General features: G+C 39.3%; 1 protein-coding gene across 1 annotated transcript in view; it reads right to left on the reverse strand.

Annotated features, from left to right (window-relative positions):
* LOC119662554 overlaps positions 1 to 19,605 on the reverse strand; it is a 120,269-nt gene that overhangs the window by 12,902 nt on the left and 87,762 nt on the right. The window contains exons 42-79 of the mRNA XM_038072194.1: positions 19,297 to 19,602; positions 18,592 to 19,239; positions 18,216 to 18,533; positions 17,827 to 18,159; positions 17,456 to 17,764; positions 17,093 to 17,398; positions 16,384 to 17,031; positions 16,020 to 16,328; positions 15,620 to 15,958; positions 15,252 to 15,557; positions 14,252 to 15,199; positions 13,879 to 14,190; positions 13,483 to 13,821; positions 13,124 to 13,423; positions 12,108 to 13,061; positions 11,681 to 11,995; positions 11,290 to 11,622; positions 10,920 to 11,231; positions 10,551 to 10,859; positions 9,850 to 10,491; positions 9,476 to 9,793; positions 9,082 to 9,417; positions 8,717 to 9,022; positions 8,356 to 8,661; positions 7,640 to 8,284; positions 7,260 to 7,574; positions 6,257 to 7,201; positions 5,556 to 6,200; positions 5,181 to 5,492; positions 4,778 to 5,119; positions 4,427 to 4,723; positions 3,417 to 4,367; positions 2,611 to 3,258; positions 2,237 to 2,539; positions 1,863 to 2,177; positions 1,147 to 1,800; positions 769 to 1,080; positions 56 to 700 (exon numbers count right to left, since the gene is read on the reverse strand). Of these exons, the coding sequence (XP_037928122.1) occupies positions 56 to 700; positions 769 to 1,080; positions 1,147 to 1,800; positions 1,863 to 2,177; positions 2,237 to 2,539; positions 2,611 to 3,258; positions 3,417 to 4,367; positions 4,427 to 4,723; positions 4,778 to 5,119; positions 5,181 to 5,492; positions 5,556 to 6,200; positions 6,257 to 7,201; positions 7,260 to 7,574; positions 7,640 to 8,284; positions 8,356 to 8,661; positions 8,717 to 9,022; positions 9,082 to 9,417; positions 9,476 to 9,793; positions 9,850 to 10,491; positions 10,551 to 10,859; positions 10,920 to 11,231; positions 11,290 to 11,622; positions 11,681 to 11,995; positions 12,108 to 13,061; positions 13,124 to 13,423; positions 13,483 to 13,821; positions 13,879 to 14,190; positions 14,252 to 15,199; positions 15,252 to 15,557; positions 15,620 to 15,958; positions 16,020 to 16,328; positions 16,384 to 17,031; positions 17,093 to 17,398; positions 17,456 to 17,764; positions 17,827 to 18,159; positions 18,216 to 18,533; positions 18,592 to 19,239; positions 19,297 to 19,602 (17,181 nt within the window). The remainder of the gene's footprint in view (positions 1 to 55; positions 701 to 768; positions 1,081 to 1,146; positions 1,801 to 1,862; positions 2,178 to 2,236; positions 2,540 to 2,610; positions 3,259 to 3,416; positions 4,368 to 4,426; positions 4,724 to 4,777; positions 5,120 to 5,180; positions 5,493 to 5,555; positions 6,201 to 6,256; positions 7,202 to 7,259; positions 7,575 to 7,639; positions 8,285 to 8,355; positions 8,662 to 8,716; positions 9,023 to 9,081; positions 9,418 to 9,475; positions 9,794 to 9,849; positions 10,492 to 10,550; positions 10,860 to 10,919; positions 11,232 to 11,289; positions 11,623 to 11,680; positions 11,996 to 12,107; positions 13,062 to 13,123; positions 13,424 to 13,482; positions 13,822 to 13,878; positions 14,191 to 14,251; positions 15,200 to 15,251; positions 15,558 to 15,619; positions 15,959 to 16,019; positions 16,329 to 16,383; positions 17,032 to 17,092; positions 17,399 to 17,455; positions 17,765 to 17,826; positions 18,160 to 18,215; positions 18,534 to 18,591; positions 19,240 to 19,296; positions 19,603 to 19,605) is intronic.

Here is a 19,605-nt window from a genome sequence, read left to right on the forward strand (position 1 = left end):
AATAAATATTTATTAACACTAAGTTTTCTCAACTTCTAATAACAATTAAACATACGTGGTAAGGGATCACAACGTGTAAAAGGGTCTCCATACATATTCACAGGACACGAACACATGGAAATATGATTGTATACGTTACAAATGGCTTGAATGCCACAAGTACCCGGGCAGGGATCTATACACTTTGTATTTCGACAAGCCTGTTGGCGTGAACAATCGTCATTTAAAACGCATTCTGGTCTACAGCCTATGTAAGGATCTCCATGGTATTCAGGTAAACAACTGCATTGCCCATTACTACATTCAGTGTTTGGACCACAAAATGATGATGCACATGGATCGTTCAATGGTTTATGTTCTATTGGTTTCAATATTTGAAGTCGACAGTTACTAAATGGATCACCAACATATCCAGATAGACATCTACAGTTTGGCACGTGGTTTAGAACATTACATTCTGCATTCAAACCACACGAGCCTGGGCAAGGATCTTGACATTTCTGATTAACGCAAGTGAAATGCATTGGACAGTCAGAAGGTACCAAACATTCTGGACGACAATTTGGTGGGCTACCGAAATAATTTGATAAGCAAGTGCAAACAGGAACGTCGTTTCGTGTGTGGCATTGAGAGTAAGGACCACATGGCGATGGATAACACGGATTTATCGTTGGTGTTTTTATATCTATAGGCTGAGGAGCTATATTATAATAATAAATTATAAATATACAATGAAAACGTTATGGTATTTTTATTCCGAGGTCTTACATGGCATTATGAAGCAGTGTGTAAAAGGATCTCCTGTATAATGATTTTTGCATGAACATATAGGATTGTGATTAAGAACGCGACATTCTGAATTTTCACCACAAGCGTTAAGACAGGGATCACCACATTTTCTGTTTATGCATGCTTTGCTTAGCGCGCATTCAGCATTTGTGGTACATTCCGGATGACAGTTTGGTGGTACTCCGAGAAAATCTATTAAGCAACTGCAAACAGCTTGATGATTTACATCTTTACATTGGGAGTTCGGGCCACACGGTGAAGGTTTACAGGGATTTAGATTACTTATTTTCACTAAACAATAAAAATGATCAGATAGATGAGAAGTAGTTCAAGTTTTCTTGTTAGTTTATGCCTTACTTTGTTCGTGTAATTGGCGATTGCAAATATTAAATGGATTTCCGGTGAAATCAGGCAGGCATATACAATTCGGTACATGATTATTAACATAACATTCAGCATTTTGACCACAGACTCCTGGACATGGGTTTCTGCACATATTTTGCATGCAAGCTTTATTGGAAGGACAGTCACTGTTGAGCACACATTCTGGCCGACAACCGTGATAAGGATCACCAAAATATTGAGGCAAGCATACGCAATGTGCTTTATTACCTGCACTACGGCATTCTGCATTATGACCGCAAGGATTCGGACTACAAGGATTTATATGATCTGGCTGTGATGGCAACTGAACGGGCTGTTCACATAGTGTGAATGGATCACCAACGAATCCAAGCAAGCATACGCAGTTTGCTATGTGATTAATAGTGTGACATTTACTGTTTAAGCCACATAAACCTAAACAAGGATCTTTGCATTTTTGGTTAACACAAGCCTTGTCGGAAGCGCATTCTGAATTAGATATACACTCCGGGCGACAGTTCGGTGGAGTATTTATATAATCAGGCAAGCAAGTGCAGGATGGGGCACCATTAACATTCTGGCAAAGCGCGTAAGGTCCACATGGCGATGGTTGACAAGGATTTCTATCTTCTTCTTGCAATGGTTTCACTATAGCAATTACACACAATTATTTACTTATCAAACTTTGTAAGGGCCTTAATTATACGTACTAATGATAGGTTGACATAAAGCATATGGACTGCCTGTGAAACCGCTTGGACAACTACATTTCGGAATATGGTTGACCACATCACATTGTGCTTTATAACCACAAGTACCAGGACAAGGATCTTGGCATTTACTGTTTATACAAGCACGATTTAATGAGCATTCAGAATTTGATATACATTCAGGTCGACAAGCTGGAGGTATACCGATCATGCCAATTAAACAAGAACATATTGCATGGCCATTTACTTCTCTACACTGTGCATTTGCACCGCATGGTGATAATTGGCATGGGTTTTGTACACGCACCGGATCAGCTGCTTTTAAAGATTCATTATTTTAACTAATAACAACTATTTATAAACTAAATATTTACATAGAATTGGTTGACAGTATATTAAAGCGTTGCCATTCATATTTTCGGGGCAACGACATAATGGTACATGGTTGTGCACATCACAAATTGCATTAACACCGCACATTCCGGGACATGGGTCTTTACATTTTTGGTTAATGCATGCTTTTGTACGTGGGCACTCGCTATTCAAGATACACTCAGGGCGACAGCCAGTGTAAGGGTTACCTTGATATTCATCTAAACACGTGCAAATGCCTGTTTCACAACGAGCATTAACACCACATGGATTTGGATAACAAGGATCTTCAGCAATAGGTTTAGCTATAACAGGTTATAATGGAAAGTAAAAGGTAAATTTAGATAACGTACGTAAGTTGTTTTTGGTATCTTACAAGGTTTTATCGGCATTATTTCGCAATTTGTGAACGGATCACCAATATAACCAGAAATACAATAACACGACGGTATATGGTTGATAACATTGCAAATGGCATTAAGACCACAAGAACCAGGGCACGGATCACGACATTTTTCATTTATACAAGCTCTGTCACTAGTGCAATCAGAATTGAGCACGCATTCAGGACGGCAATTTGGTGGCGCATCAACGTAGTTTTTCAAGCAAGAGCATTGCGGTTGATTATTAATAACTCTACATTCGGAGTGCGGGCCACATGGTGTTGGAATACATGGGTTTCGATAAGGTTCACGAACTGGAGGGGGTGATGGCAAAATTGGATAACAACGCGTAAAAGCATCTCCTGTGTAACCGGGTTGGCAAATACACAAAGGACTATGGTTCCGTACTCTACAATTAGAGTTTATTCCACAAGTATCTATACAGGGATCAACACATTTTCTATTGATACAAGCTCTGTCTGATGTACATTCTGAACTTGATGAGCACTCGGGTCGGCATAAGGGTGGACTGCCAATGTACTCAGGCAAACATGAACAAACTGCTTGATTATTCTTTTGCCTACATTCGGAATTGGGACCACATGGGGAGGGAGCACAACTATCAACATATTGCAATTGGGCTGTTTAAAGAATATATGTTTAAATACATATTGTTTTAAATATATAAAAGCAATGTTGTAGAAAAAAAATAAATACATATGTCTGTACTAAATATAGCGTTAAAAAATCAATTGATAAATCAAACTAAATTTAATTTTTAAATTCAAATGTGTCTTACGTTCTTTAAGTATACTGCAGTAATCGTAAGGATTTCCAGTGAAGCCATTGACGCAACTACATACAGGTAAGTGATTGATGACATCACAATGAGCATTATGCCCACATACACCAGGACAGGGATCAATACACTTTGTGTTTCGACAAGCCTTACTTAATAAGCAATCTGCATTCAATAGGCACTCAGGTCGACAACCTTCATAAGGATTGCCATAGTAATCAGGTATGCATTGGCAGGCGCCTGCATTATTTTGTTGTGTACATATGGCATTGCTTCCACATGGACTGGGCATACATGGGTTTATTAGTTCACGTTCAATTATTGGTTGTGGATAGCATTGTGTAAACGGATCTCCTATGTATCCATTTATACATAAACACGACGGAGTGTGGCTTATAACTTGACAAGTTGCAGATATTCCACATACACCTGGACAAGGATCCTGACATTTCATGTTAATGCATGCCAAATTGCTGGCACATTCCGAAGAGGATAAGCATTCTGGTCGACAGTTAGGCGGTGTTCCTACAAAATTGACTAAGCAAGCACATGACGGTGTGCCGTTAACATCAGTACAAATTGAATTGAGACCACATGGTGACGGTATGCAGGGATTAGTCGGTTCAGGTATTGGCGGCAAAGCTAACCGTTGACAAGCACTAAAAGCATCTCCAGTAAATCCATTTGGACATGTGCAAAAAGGTACATGGTTAACTACAAGGCAACGTGCTTTTAAACCACAAGTGCCTGGACATGGATCTCGACACTTTTGATTGACACATGCCATGTTAGGTGGGCAATCTGAATTAATACTGCATTCAGGTCGACAATTAGGGGGACTTCCTAAATATGTTGGCAAACAAGAACACACAGCTTGTTCATTTATATCACGACACTGTGCATTTGGACCGCATGGGTGTGGTTGGCATGGAGTAGCTACTTTGGGTGGACCTATGTCAACATTTTTATTATTATTTAATTTAACATTTCTATTATTCTGTTATAATTACTTTCAAGTTTTGTGCACTGTAAAAATGCATTTCCTAACATATTATCAGGACATCTACACATTGGCACATGGTTATAAACCTCACAAATTGCTCCAATACCACAAGTTCCCGGACAAGGATCTATGCACTTGTTATTTATGCAAGCCTTGTCACGACTGCAATCAGTATTTAATACACACTCTGGATGGCATCCAACGTAAGGATTTCCTTCATATTCAGACATACACGTGCATTCACCATTATTGCAAATAGCATTTGAACCACATGGAGTTGGATTACAAGGATCTTTCAAAGGAACTAGATAATTGAATATTAATATTAATAAAGATATATTTTTTAATTTGTTCATACTTTGGTCTTCAATAGGTTTAATTGAACAGTAAGCAAATGGATCCCCTATATAATTTGAAGGGCAACTACATATAGGTCTATGATTTACGACATCACACAATGCTGAAACTCCACATGATCCTTGACAAGGATCTCTACACTTTTCACTTATGCAAGCTAAATTCGCAGAGCAATCAGCATTTATTGTACATTCCGGTCGACAATTGGGTGGAGCTCCAATATAGTTCGGAAGGCAAGCACAAGATGCTTGGTTATTTATATTTTGACATTGGGCATAAATACCACATGGCGATGGAATGCATGCGTCATGATATTTATCTTTTAACGGAATTGTTGGAGGAGCTAATAATTTGAAGAATAATATTATTAATTATTCATTAAAAAAATTTATAATTGATCTTACGGGGTATAGGTGTACATTTTGTAAATGCATCACCTGTGTATCCAGACCGACAGACGCAATATGGACTGTGGTTACGTACGTGACACATTGCATTATTACCGCATATGCCAATACAAGGATCTATGCATTTAAAATTAACGCAAGTCTTATCAAGAGAGCATTCGCTTGGAGTTGTGCACTCCGGGCGACAAGCAGGTGGCGCACCGACATATTCTTGTAAGCACGTACAGACAGCTTGCTGATTTACTTCTCTACAAACCGAGTTTGGACCACAAGGAGAAGGTTGGCAAGGATTAACGATTTCTATTACAGCTGAACAAAAAATAAACAAAGCTTATGTAAATAAAGTTCGCAATTTAATGCATTTAAACTTACGCTCCCTCAAAATATTACAATAGCTATATGGATCTCCAGTGTATCCGCTCAAACACAAACAATTTGGTACATGATTGCTAACATGGCACTCAGCATTTCTACCGCACGTTCCAGGGCATGGATCGTTGCATTTATTTCTTAAGCACGAAAGGGTTAAAGGACAATCAGAGTTTATTACACACTCTGGGCGACACCCTTCGTAAGGATTTCCAACAAACTCTGGTAGGCATTGACAAGTTCCAGCGTGGTTTCGTTGTATGCATTCTGCATTTGAGCCACAGGGATTTGGATCACAGGGTTTTAATACTTCTTTTTCAACATCGTCTCTAATCACATCACAAAAACTAAATGGATTTCCACTATAACCAGTCGCACAAACGCATGTGGGTGAATGATTATAGACATGACATTCTGCATTTGTACCACATACACCGACACAAGGATCTTTACATTTGTTATTAATACAAGCTTTGTTATTTGAGCATTCTGAATTGGCTACACATTCTGGCCGACAATTTGGAGGCAAACCAACAAAATCTTTTTTACATGTGCACGAAGGTGCAGTTCCAATACTTCGACATTCGGAATTCGGGCCACATGGAGATGGATTACAATAATCCGTGGGGATGTCAAGTTGTGTTTGAACTAAAATATTTTAAAATAAATGAAATAAACCTTAACATGAATAGAATAGAATATACTTCTAATTGGTTGACATGCAACAAAAGGATTGCCTGTGAAAGAGTTTTCACAGCGACAAATGGGCGCATGATTAATAACTTTACAAACTGAATGCGTGCCACAAGCTCCTGGACATGGATCCCGACACTTCATTTGAAGACATGCAAGATCAAGCGCACATTCAGCATTATTAATACATTCCGGACGGCATGAGGGGGGTGCGCCAATATAATCAGGTAAACAGGAGCACACTGCTTGCTGGTTTATAACACGACATTGTGAATTTGGTCCACATGGTGAAGGTTGGCATGGATTCAGTATAATTTTTGGTGCCAATTGTACACATAAAGTAAATGGATTGCCTGTCATACTTTCGCCACACTCACAGATAACTACGTGGTTGCGTACTGCGCAGATAGCATTTGATGCACAAGCTCCTGGGCACGGATCTAAGCATTTGTTGTTGGAGCATACTTTATTAGTAGCGCAATCGTTGTTATGAACACATTCTGGACGACACCCAATATTCGGATTTCCATAATATTCATCAACACATTTGCATACTCCATTTAAGCACACTGTATTCGGTCCGCAAGGAGAAGGATAACAGGAATCATGTTCGATTTCTGGTGGTGGAGGTGGTGGAAGATGACACGACATAAATGGGTTCCCACTATATCCAGTTATACATTGACATATTGGTGTGTGATTTATAGTATGGCATACAGCGTTAAGACCACAAGCACCAGCGCAAGGATCACGACATTTTTCATTGATACATACTTTAGTTGTAGGGCAATCTGAATTTACAATACATTCAGGTCTACAATTTGGAGGAACGCCGAAATACGATGGGAGGCAAGAACAAGACGGACTGTTATTAATATCGCGACATTCGGCGAACTGACCACAAGGTGAAGGCACGCAAGGATTGCGAACATCGGGTTTGAGTGGAACTTGCGGTGCTATTATTTAAGGGGTAAATTTATTATTACTGAAATGATAGAATATATAAAATCTTACGAGGTATTGGATAACATCTCGTAAAAGAGTTGCCTGTAAAACCAGTTCGACAAATGCAAATAGGAGAGTGATTTCTCACACGACAATCTGCATTTATGCCACATACATCGCTGCAAGGATCTACACATTTGTGATTAACGCAGGCTTTGTCTATATTGCATTCGGAATTTGTTGTGCATTCAGGACGACAAGTAGGTGGATATCCCACAAATGAAGGCAAACATGAGCAAACTGCTTTTTCGTTCACAACGCGGCACTGTGAATTCGGTCCACATGGAGTTGGGATGCAAGGATTAGAATATTCTTTTACGACAGCTGTAAAACAATTAATATAATTTTCATCTACGAGTTTGCTTTTAAACATATTTTTACGAACTTACGATCTTTTAAAATTTCACAGTATTTATAGGGATCACCAATAAAACCGTTAATGCAGTTGCAAGTCGGTAAGTGATTAATTACTTTGCAAATTGCATTTAAAGCACAAATACCTGGACAAGGGTCAATGCACTTATTATTTTGACATGACTTATCAGACAAACAATCTGAATTTAGAACACACTCTGGCCGACAACCTTCGTATGGATTACCGAAATAATCTGCTAAACATCGACAAGATCCAGCATTACCAAGCTGTAGACACTCAGCATTTGCTCCACAAGGACTCGGCTCGCATGGATTAGTTACACTTATTTGCTTTATAGGTTCCGATGAGCAACCTGTAAATGGATCTCCAGTAAAGCCGGGCGTGCAAGTGCACATGGCGATATGATTAAATACACGACATATAGCATTTTGACCGCATATTCCAGGGCATGGATCAACACACTTCCTATTAATGCATGCCATATTTTGCTTGCATTCACTATTCGTTAAGCACTCAGGATGGCAGTTTGGTGGGGATCCAATAAACTCGGGCAAACATGAACAAGAGGGCGATTCACCAATAACTTGACAATCTGCATTCAGACCACAAGGAGATGGATAACATGGATTTTGAATTTCGTCCTTTTGTGGTGGTTTAACTAAAATTGTTGTTAGGAAATAATTATTTTTTTTTTGTCGTTATGTTATTAGCGATTTGTTTTTAAGTTACTTCTGATTTGACAGCTCGAAAATGGATTTCCTTCAAAAGGTGCAGGGCATGAACAGAATGGAGAATGATTGACGACAGAACAAATGGCATTAAAACCACATACTCCTGGACATGGGTTAACACATTTTTGATTTTGACACGCTTTTTCTAATATACAATCTGAATTTCTTGTACATTCTGGACGACATGTTGGTGGGTTGCCTGAAAATCCTTCAATACAAGAGCAAACTGCATTTCCATTATAAACTCGACAACGGCTGTTAGGACCACATGGTGTAGGAACGCAGGGGTTAACCAATTGTTTATCTAAATATTTGGATGGATTTAAGTTTGAATTGCTTTTTTTTATGTATAAATTTACTTTGAACAGGATAACATTGATCGAAGGCATTACCGGACATAGCGTTTGGACAACGGCACATGGGTATATGGTTAAGAACTTCACATATCGCGTTTTGAGCACAAGTGCCTGGACAGGGATCGATGCACCTATTGCGAATACAAGCTTTGGTAGTTACACACTCAGTATTAAGAACACATTCTGGTCGACAGTTGACATAAGGATCTCCATGATACTCTGCGAGACAAGAACACTGACCATTAGTGCATACTGCATTAGTTCCACACGGCGAAGGAGTACAGGGATCATCTTTAATAGTTGGTTTTGCTAAAGGATTTTTAAAATATAATTACATATGCAAAAGTCGTAATTTTAATTGTGCTTACGAGGAGGAGCGGGTTGACATAAACTAAATGGATCTCCTATGAATTTTTCAGGGCATTGGCAAATTGGCATATGGTTTATTACAGAACAAATTGCGTTATAAGCACAGGAACCTGGACATGGATCCACACAATGATTGTTTATACATGCTAAATTTGATGAGCATTCAGAATTTGTAGAGCATTCCGGTCGACATTGTGGTGGAGCACCTCGGAAATCAGGTAAACACGAACAAGAAGCTTGTCCATTAAGATTTCTGCAATTGGAATTTAGTCCACATGGTGAAGGGAAACAAGGGTCACGAATTCGTTCAGGTTCAACAATAACAGAAGTCGCTGCTTTAAAAATATATGTTTGTTTTTAGCAAGAATATATTGGTGTTATTAAAAAACTTACGAGGAGGAATTGGGTAACAGAGAGAAAATGGATCTCCTTGGTAACCGTTTTTACAAGAGCACAGTGGCGAATGATTTCGCACCATGCAAATTGCGTTCTTTCCACAAATACCTGGGCAGGGATCAGCACATTTTTTGCTAATGCACGCTTTATTAAAATCGCATTCAGAACTTAGAGTGCATTCGGGTCTACAAGCTGGTGGACTACCTACAAATTCAGGCAAACAAGAACAAATAGCTTGATTGTTAAGCTCTTTACATTGACTGTTAGGACCGCAAGGTGATGGCTGGCATGGGTTTACAGGTTCTTCTAATTTAGCTGTAATATAAAAAGTTACTTAAAATTTTACTTAGAAAGATGTGCCACTTCCATACTTTCAATTTTAGGGGAACAGTAACTGTATGGATCACCCGTATATCCTAAAATGCAGCTACATCTTGGTAAATGGTTGTTAACGAAGCATTCAGCATTTTGTCCACAAGTACCTGGACAAGGATCGCGACATTTTTGATTAACACATGCATAATTTGACGAACAGTCAGTATTTATAACACATTCTGGTCGACAACTTTCGTAAGGATTTCCAAAGAACTCTGGTAAACATTGACATGAACCGATGCCATTTTGCTGAATGCATTGTGCGAATGCTCCACATGGATTTGGTGTGCAAGGATCAATAAATTCTGCCAATGGCTGAATAATTGGTGAACATTGTAAGAAAGGATCGCCAGTATAACCATCTTCACAGAAGCACATAGATGTATGGCTTATGGTACGACAAGTTGTCGCTTGGCCACAAAGTCCTGGACACGGATCTATGCATCGGTTATTTCTGCAAGTTTGATGTGAAGCGCATTCACTATTGCTGACACACTCTGGACGACAATAAGGTGGTTGACCGAAGAAATTTTCAAGACACGAACAAGAAGGAGCCTCACCTATTGCTCGACATTGGCTGTTTGGACCGCATGGAGACGGTTGGCAAGGATTTTCTATTTTGTCTTTAACAGGCTCTCCTATTCAAAGATATATATATGTAGTTAAAATAGAAACTGTTATCATTTCTAGGTCTTACTTATAGGTTGACAATGTATAAACGAATTACCAGTATAACCCTCAAAGCACGTACAGAATGGATTGTGATTGACTACTGTACATTTTGCATTTAGACCACACGTTCCTGGACACGGGTCAATACATTTCTGGTTTTGACATGATCGGTTTGGCGCACATTCAGAGTTCGATATACATTCAGGACGACAACTTGGAGGACTACCAATATAATTAGGTAAGCAGCTGCAAACTGCTTGTGAGTTAATTTCGCGACAATGGGCGTTGGAACCACAAGGAGATGGTTGGCAAGGATTTTTATATATATCGATAACTAAAATATATGATAAGATATAATCAATACTTAATATTTAATTTCAATGTAACAACATACTTTGTAAACGACTGCAATGTATAAATGCATTACCAGTCATCCCCTCTGAACAAGAGCACATTGGTACATGATTAACGACTGTACATACTGCGTTTGGTGCACATGTTTCAAGACATGGATCAACGCATTTATGTCGTATGCAAGCAAGTTTATGTGAACATTCAGAATTAAGAACACATTCTGGTTTGCAAGCAACATAAGCATCGCCTTCGTAGTCTGATATACATTTACATTGGCCATCACCAGAACATACGGCGTTGGTGCCACAAGGATTGGGATAGCACGGATCTTTAGGTTCATCGTATCTTTTAGCTACACACGAAGTTATATTTTAGAAAAGTTTTTCAAGAGTCAAACGCAAATTTCTTACGTGGTATCGGCGCTGGATAACAACTGCTAAACGCATCTCCAACATATCCAGCTATACAAGAACAACTGGGTATGTGATTAATTACGTCGCATATTGTATTTACACCACACGCTCCAGGACAAGGATCTTGACATTTTTCATTAATGCAAGCATGAGTACTTTGACATTCAGAATTAATTACGCACTCGGGTCGGCAATTTGGTGGACTGCCAACATAGTTTTGCAAACAAGAGCACGATGGGTAATTATTTCGATTATTGCAAATGGAATATGGTCCACAAGGAGATGGCACGCATGGATTTTGGAAAACATCCAAAGACACTTTAGGAGGAGCTATTTAAGAAAACGAATAGAACAATATTTACTTAAAGATTTATTTCTTATTGCTTACTGGGAATAGGCACACATTGTACGAAGGCATCACCAGTCAACCCATTTTCACACACACATATAGGGCTATGGTTGCGTACATTGCATACAGCATTTCGACCACATACACCAGGGCATGGATCACTACATTTGCGATTAATGCATGCTTTATCAATAGGACATTCAGCGCTGGATGTACATTCAGGGCGACATGTAGGAGGTACACCAATATAATCACTTAAACATGCACATACAGCCTGTGAATTAACTTCCCGACAAACAGAATTTGGTCCGCAAGGAGAAGGCTGGCATGGGTTAACATATTCAAAAGTATTTGCTAAATTTTGTTAAGTAAATTAATAAAAATATTATATGAATATTACAATATACTATTGAAGAAACTAGTGTTAAACTAATATAATTAGTATGTTTTGAATTGGTTTGCTTACGTTGTGCGGGTTGAGTACAGTATTGGTAGGGATCTCCAATGAAACTCACAATACAGTTGCAAATCGGTAGATGGTTAAGCACGTTGCATTCAGCATTTTGTCCACAAGTGCCCGGACATGGATCGCGACAGTTTTGGTTTTGACATGCCTTATTTGAGGGACAATCAGAATTCACAACACATTCAGGTACACATCCTTCGTATGGATTTCCAAAATAGTTTGGTAAACAGTTACAGGCACCCGCTCCATTACGTTCAATACAATTAGCATTAGATCCGCAAGGTGACGGAATACAAGGATTAATTACTTCAATATCTGTAATGCGTTCTGGCTCGCAATAAGTGAAAGGATCTCCAGTATATCCTAAAATACATGTGCATATAGGCGTATGAGACACTGTTCGGCACTCTGCATTGGTCGCACAAAGTCCTACACAAGGGCTTTTACATTTTTGATTAATGCATGCTAAGTTTGACGCACATTCTGAGTTAGATATACATTCAGGCTTACAATAAGGTGGAAGTCCAACAAAGTTCTCGAGACATGTGCAAGACGGAGCGTTGCCAATCGCACGGCATTCTGAATTAGGGCCACATGGGGACGGCCGACATGGGTTTTGTGGCTTTTCATCGAACTGTGGTGGTTCTATAATTTGCTGACAAGCAACAAATGGATTTCCGGTATAACGCGGTATACATGTACAGAATGGAGCGTGATTAACTACAGTACATAAAGCATTTCGTCCACAAGAACCTGGGCATGGATCAATACATTTTTGCCTAATACATGCTAAAGTAGGTGCACAGTCTTGGTTGGCTGTGCATTCTGGACGGCAAGTTGGTGGAGTACTTATAAAGCCTGGTGCACATGAACAGACAGCTTGTTGATTTATGTCACGACATTGCGAATTTGGACCACAAGGCGATGGTTGGCATACATTAATTACAATTGGAGCTAAAATGACATACTTTCCGTAAAATTTGAATAAATAAAAAGATAGTTTCGAATATATTTACTTTGTATAGGGGTACATTCTATGAATGCATTACCAGACATGCCATTTGGGCACGAACACATTGGTACGTGATTTATTACTTGGCAAATCGCTTTATTCGTACAAGTTCCTGGACAGGGATCAACACATTTATTACGTATGCATGCACGATCACGTGCACAATCTGTATTGAGTACACACTCTGGATAACAACCAGTGTATGGATCACCAATATATTCACGTATACAATTGCAAATGCCATTGTTACAATCTGCATTTGGCCCACAGGGCGATGGTTGGCAAGGATCATCAGGAGTAATGGCTAAAATACAAAAATTGTTATCCGATTTTGCTGGTTGGAAATCATGTTTATATTCTTACGTTGTTCATCATATTCCTGATTACAGAACGTAAATGGATCACCTCTAAAACCTGCTGGACATACACAATTTGGCGTATGGTTTATAACATTACATACAGCTCCAAGTCCACATGACCCCGGACAAGGATCACGACATTTCTCATTTATACATGCTTCACTGCTTGGACATTCAGCATTGATAGTACACTCAGGACGACAATTTGGTGGAGTACCAATATAATTTTGCAAACAAGAGCAGGATGGAGAATCATTTATAGTACGACACTGTGAATAAGGCCCACATGGTGATGGTATACAGGGATTAACAGGTTGTCGTTGCTTTTGAACCGGTGGTGCCGCTACAGGTATAACATTTATATTATAGATTTTAAAAGAAATATCATAATTCCGCTTACGTGGAATAGGAACACATCTATAGAAAGCATCTCCAGTAAAACCTTGACGGCAAGTACATAAGGGGCTGTGGTTATGAACTCTACAGTTTGCGTTTGTACCACAGGTACCTGGACAGGGATCTACACATTTTTTGTTGACACATGCTTTGTCAATTACACATTCAGATGAAATCGTACACTCTGGTCTACAAATAGGAGGTTTTCCTATATAATCAGGAAGACATGAGCAAACCGGTTGCTCATTAATTTCTCGACATTGCGAATTTGGTCCACATGGCGAAGGTTGACATGGGTTAATGTATTCTTTAATAGCTGGGGATTGAAAAACACAATAAAAATGATTTATTTAATTTCAAATAAATATTTTTCTTACGTTGGCGTTGTACTTGACAGTGTATGTATGGATCACCCTCATATCCGATGAGGCAAGTACATGTCGGAACATGATTAAGTACATTACATAGAGCATTTAATCCGCATGTACCTGGACATGGATTGCGGCATTTCATGTTCTGGCAAGCTTTGTCTGCTGGACAATCGTAGTCAAGCATGCATTCTGGACGACAACCTTCGTAAGGATTTCCAAAGTAGTCGGTTAAACATTCACATGATCCAGCATTGTTGCGTTGAGTACAACGTGCATTTGGACCACAGGGGTTTGGATTGCAAGGATCTATTTGATCTAATTCTGTTATAGTTTTTCTAATACACTGAACGAATGGGTCACCTTCATACCCAGATAAACAGAAACAACTTGGCGTATGTGAAGTTACGCGGCATTCTGCCTCACTTCCACAAAGTCCTGGGCAAGGATCTTTGCACTTTTGATTTATACATGCCTTGTCTCGAGTGCACTCTGAACTTGTAACACACTCTGGTCTACAATTTGGTGGAGCTCCAATATAATCTGATAAGCATGTGCAAGAAGGTGTTTCTCCGATTGCACGACACTCTGCATAAGGACCACATGGTGAAGGAATGCAAGGTTGCTGTATTCTTACCGGTTTTTCTACAACCGGTTGGCAGCTAGCAAATGGATTTCCAGTATATCCTGGATTACAACGACAGAACGGACTATGATTTGTTACTAAACACAGTGCATTGTGACCGCACACACCGGGGCAAGGGTCAATGCATTTTTGGTTAAGACATGCTTTGTTCAGCGGACAGTCCGAATTAACTGTACATTCGGGACGGCAGAAGGGAGGACTTCCGATAAATGTGGGAAGACAGGAACATATTGGTTGTTCATTAAACACGCGACACTGACTATTTGATCCACATGGAGATGGTATGCAGGGATTAGTGACTACATCCAAACCTATAATTTATTTATTTATAGCAAAGCACTAATGTTTTTATTTAAAGCTTACGTGGTTTAGGTTTGCATAAGGTAAACGCATTTCCTTCCATATCGTCAGGGCAATGACAAATTGCAATATGATTAACTACTTCACATAAAGCGTTACTGGCACAAGTTCCTGGACAAGGGTCAATACATTTGTATTGTACACATGCTCTATCTCGACTACAGTCAGTATGCAAAACACATTCGGGGCGACAACCAACATATGGATCGCCATGGTATTCAGCAATACAAGTACAAATACCATTATTACATTGTGCATTTGATCCGCATGGTGATGGATTACAAGGATCATCAATAGGTATGACATCAGCTATGAAAATGATTCGAAGTTATTTTTGCAATGAAACATTGACAAACGAAATTAAAACTCACATTTATGTGGAATCAAATTACAATATGTGAATGGGTTTCCAGTATAACCTACTTGACACACGCATATGGGCATGTGATTGTTGACATTGCAAACAGCGTCTATCCCACATGATCCTGGGCAGGGGTCCTGACATTTTTCATTTATACAAGCGAGGGAGCTCGGACATTCAGAATTAATTGTACATTCAGGACGACATTGTGGCGGTGATCCTAAGAAATTTGGTAAGCAACTGCAAGAAGGATAGCCATTGTTATCACGGCATAGTGAATTTGGCCCGCAAGGTGAAGGTACACAGGGGTCTTTTGGTTCATGTTTGATAGATGTTAACAGAGGAGGTGCTATATAAATATATTTTTGTTAATTGTCTTACATTTATAAGAACAATAGTGTAAGGCTTACGTATGCGAGTGCAACGAATGAAAGCATCGCCTGTATATCCATTATCACATGTGCAAATAGGACTATGATTACGGACTCGACAAGCAGCATTTTGACCACAAACACCTGGACATGGATCAGCGCACTTTCGATTAACGCAGGCTTTATTTATTGGGCACTCAGAACTGGAAATACATTCTGGACGACATGCTGGTGGACTACCTATATAGTCAGACAAACATGAACAAACAGGTTGTTTATTTATTTCTCGACATTGTGAGTTTGGTCCGCAAGGTGAGGGTTGACAAGGGTTAACATAGTCTTCGATAGCTGTAAGTGCATTCATATAATATCCTGCCCTTTCACTAACAGTTAAATAACTTACGTTTAATATGAGGAATACTGCAGAAGTTGTAAGGATCTCCTGTGTAGCCATTGGTACAGCTGCATGATGCCAAGTGATTAATTACTTGACAAATAGCATTTTGTCCACAAGTACCTGGACATGGATCTCTACATTTTTCACTAACACATGACTTATCTGACGAACAATCTGAATTTAGAACACACTCCGGACGGCAACCTTCATAAGGATTTCCTTGATATCCTGGAAGGCATTGGCACGAGCCCGCTTCATTTCTTGCTTCACATATTGCATTAATACCACACGGGCTTTGTTGACATGGATTGATTTGTTGAACTTCTTCATGTAGAACTGGCAAACATTGAATGAACGGGTCGCCGGTTAGTCCTTCAGGACATAGACACATAGATGTATGACTAAATACTTGGCATCTGGCATTTAAGCCGCAAAGTCCAGTACATGGATCTTTACACTTTTGATTTATGCAAGCTTGGCTTGAAGAGCATTCAGAGTTAGTAATGCATTCAGGACGACAATTCGGCGGCGACCCTAAGTAGTCTGGTAAGCAAGAACATGATGGTGAATCACCACTAACTCTACATTCTGAGTTAGGTCCACATGGTGACGGCGTACAAGGACTAATTTGTACAACATCACGGATAGGTTGAACTAAACAATTTAAATTTGAACTATATAATCTTGAATTTTAAATGTGCAGTGCTAAACTTACTTATTTCTTGACAACGTACGAATGCATTTCCAGTCATCTGATTGGGACATGAACAATATGGAGAATGATTCACAACGTTGCAAATTGCATTAAAGCCACAGGATCCTGGACAAGGATCGCGGCATTTCATGTTCTGACATGCTTGGTTTGGTGGGCATTCAGAATTAGTTGTGCATTCGGGTCGACATTGTGGAGGACTACCAATGTAATCAGTTAAACAAGAACAAACTGCAGTTTCGTGAACAACACGACAATGACTATTAGGACCACAAGGTGATGGTTCACAAGGTTTTTTAATCAAAATAGCTAAAAACGAATCAAAGTTAACTTCAAAGTAGTTGAAAACATTTATAAAAAAATTACTTTTTATTGCTCGACATTCGAAGAATGCATTTCCAGACATATTTTCTGGACAATGACACATGGGTACATGATGGTTTACAACGCAAATAGCGTTCAAACCACAAGTTCCAGGACAAGGGTCAACACATTTATTTCTTATACATGCACGATCATAGGAGCAGTCCGAGTTCAATACACATTCAGGACGACATTCTAAGTACGGATCACCATGATATTCAGCTATGCAGCTACACTTTCCATTGTTACACTCAGCATTCAATCCACATGGAGATGGAATGCAAGGATCATCTCGTGTAGGTGGTTCTGTCGCTATTGTAGGATACGTAACATTATATATAAATAACAATATTAACTATTTTGCAGAGTCTTACGAGTGGGAGGTTTTGGATTACAAGATATAAATGGATTCCCAATATAATTATCGACACAGACGCATGAAGGAGTGTGATTTATTACACGGCATATAGTATTCAGTCCACATGCACCTGGACACGGATCACGACATTTGTTATTTATGCAAGCTTGTTGACTGGGACATTCTGAGTTTATTGTACATTCATGACGACAGTTTGGAGGTTGTCCAATAAATGATGGAAGGCAACTACATGATGGAACATTGTCCCTATTTCGGCACTCGGAGTTTGGACCGCATGGTGAAGGAATGCAAGCGTCATAAGGTTCACGTTGTATTTCAGTTGGTGGAGCTATTTGATAATTTTCTAATTAAAAACGCTTTAGTTTATCTTAAATAATAGCTTACGTGGTATCAGGTAACAATGCGTAAACGCATCCCCTGTATAACCAAATTCACAAGTACAAATTGGGCTATGGTTTCGGACACGACATTCAGCGTTACTTCCACAAGGTTTAGATAAACATGGATTAATACACTGCTGATTTATACAAGCTTTATCGGCAGAACATTCAGAAGATATAGTGCATTCTGGGCGACAAGCTGGTGGAGTTCCAATAAATTGCGGCATGCATGAGCAGACCGCTTGATTATTTGCCTCACGACAATTAGAATTAGGACCACACGGAGATGGTTGACAAGGATTTATATATTTATCTTGAATCGCTAATAATTAAAATAAAATCAAAACTACTAACATTATTCAGAAAATTTGTTTGCTTACGTTCCAGTAGTCGAGTACAATATCGATAGGGATCGCCAGTAAAGCCGCTTAAACAGTTACAAGATGGCAGATGGTTAACAACTAGACATTCAGAATTTTGTCCACATGTACCTGGACATGGATCTTGACATTTTTGTTGTTGACAAGCTTTATTTGATGGACAATCTGAATTAAGAACACATTCAGGACGGCAACCTTCATAAGGATTGCCAAAATAGTTTGATAAACAACTGCAAGCTCCTGCTTTATTACGCTCAGTGCATACAGCATTTGGCCCGCAAGGAGTTGGGTTACAAGGTGTTAAAACTTCAATAACATCTCTCTCAATTGGAGGGTTACATTGAACAAACGGATCTCCAAAATACCCAACAATACAAACACATTGCACGGCATGACTAATTACACGACACTCGGCATTAAGACCACATCGTCCAGGACAAGGATCTACGCACTTCTGATTAATACATGTAAGGCTACTAATGCAATCTGAGCTGGTAATACATTCGGGTCGACAATTCGGCGGCGTTCCAATATATGACTCCAGACAAGAACATGATGGTGCTTCTCCAAGAGAACGACATTGAGAATATGGACCACATGGGGAGGGTACGCATGGATTTTTTGGAATAATGTCTTCAATAGGTTTAACTAAAAATTTTTATTTATAATTCATCTTTTTTTTAAATCGAAGTTTATGAAACTTACTTATACGTTGACAACGTACAAACGGACTTCCTGTAAAGCCCTCTGGACAGGTGCAAAATGGACTGTGATTTACAACAGTACATTTGGCACCTATACCACAAGCACCCAAACAGGGATCGTTGCATTTCTGATTAAGGCAAGCTAATATTGGCGAACACTCTGAGTTAGAGACACATTCTGGGCGACATGTTGGTGGACTACCAATAAAACCTAGTAGGCATGAGCATACAGCTTGTTGGTTAACTTCACGGCATTGAGAATTAGGACCACATGGGCTTGGTTGGCAGGGATTCGTTATTTTTATTTCTA

Source organism: Teleopsis dalmanni, chromosome X (assembly GCF_002237135.1).
Source record: "Teleopsis dalmanni isolate 2A chromosome X, ASM223713v2, whole genome shotgun sequence".
Lineage (NCBI taxonomy): Eukaryota > Metazoa > Arthropoda > Insecta > Diptera > Diopsidae > Teleopsis > Teleopsis dalmanni.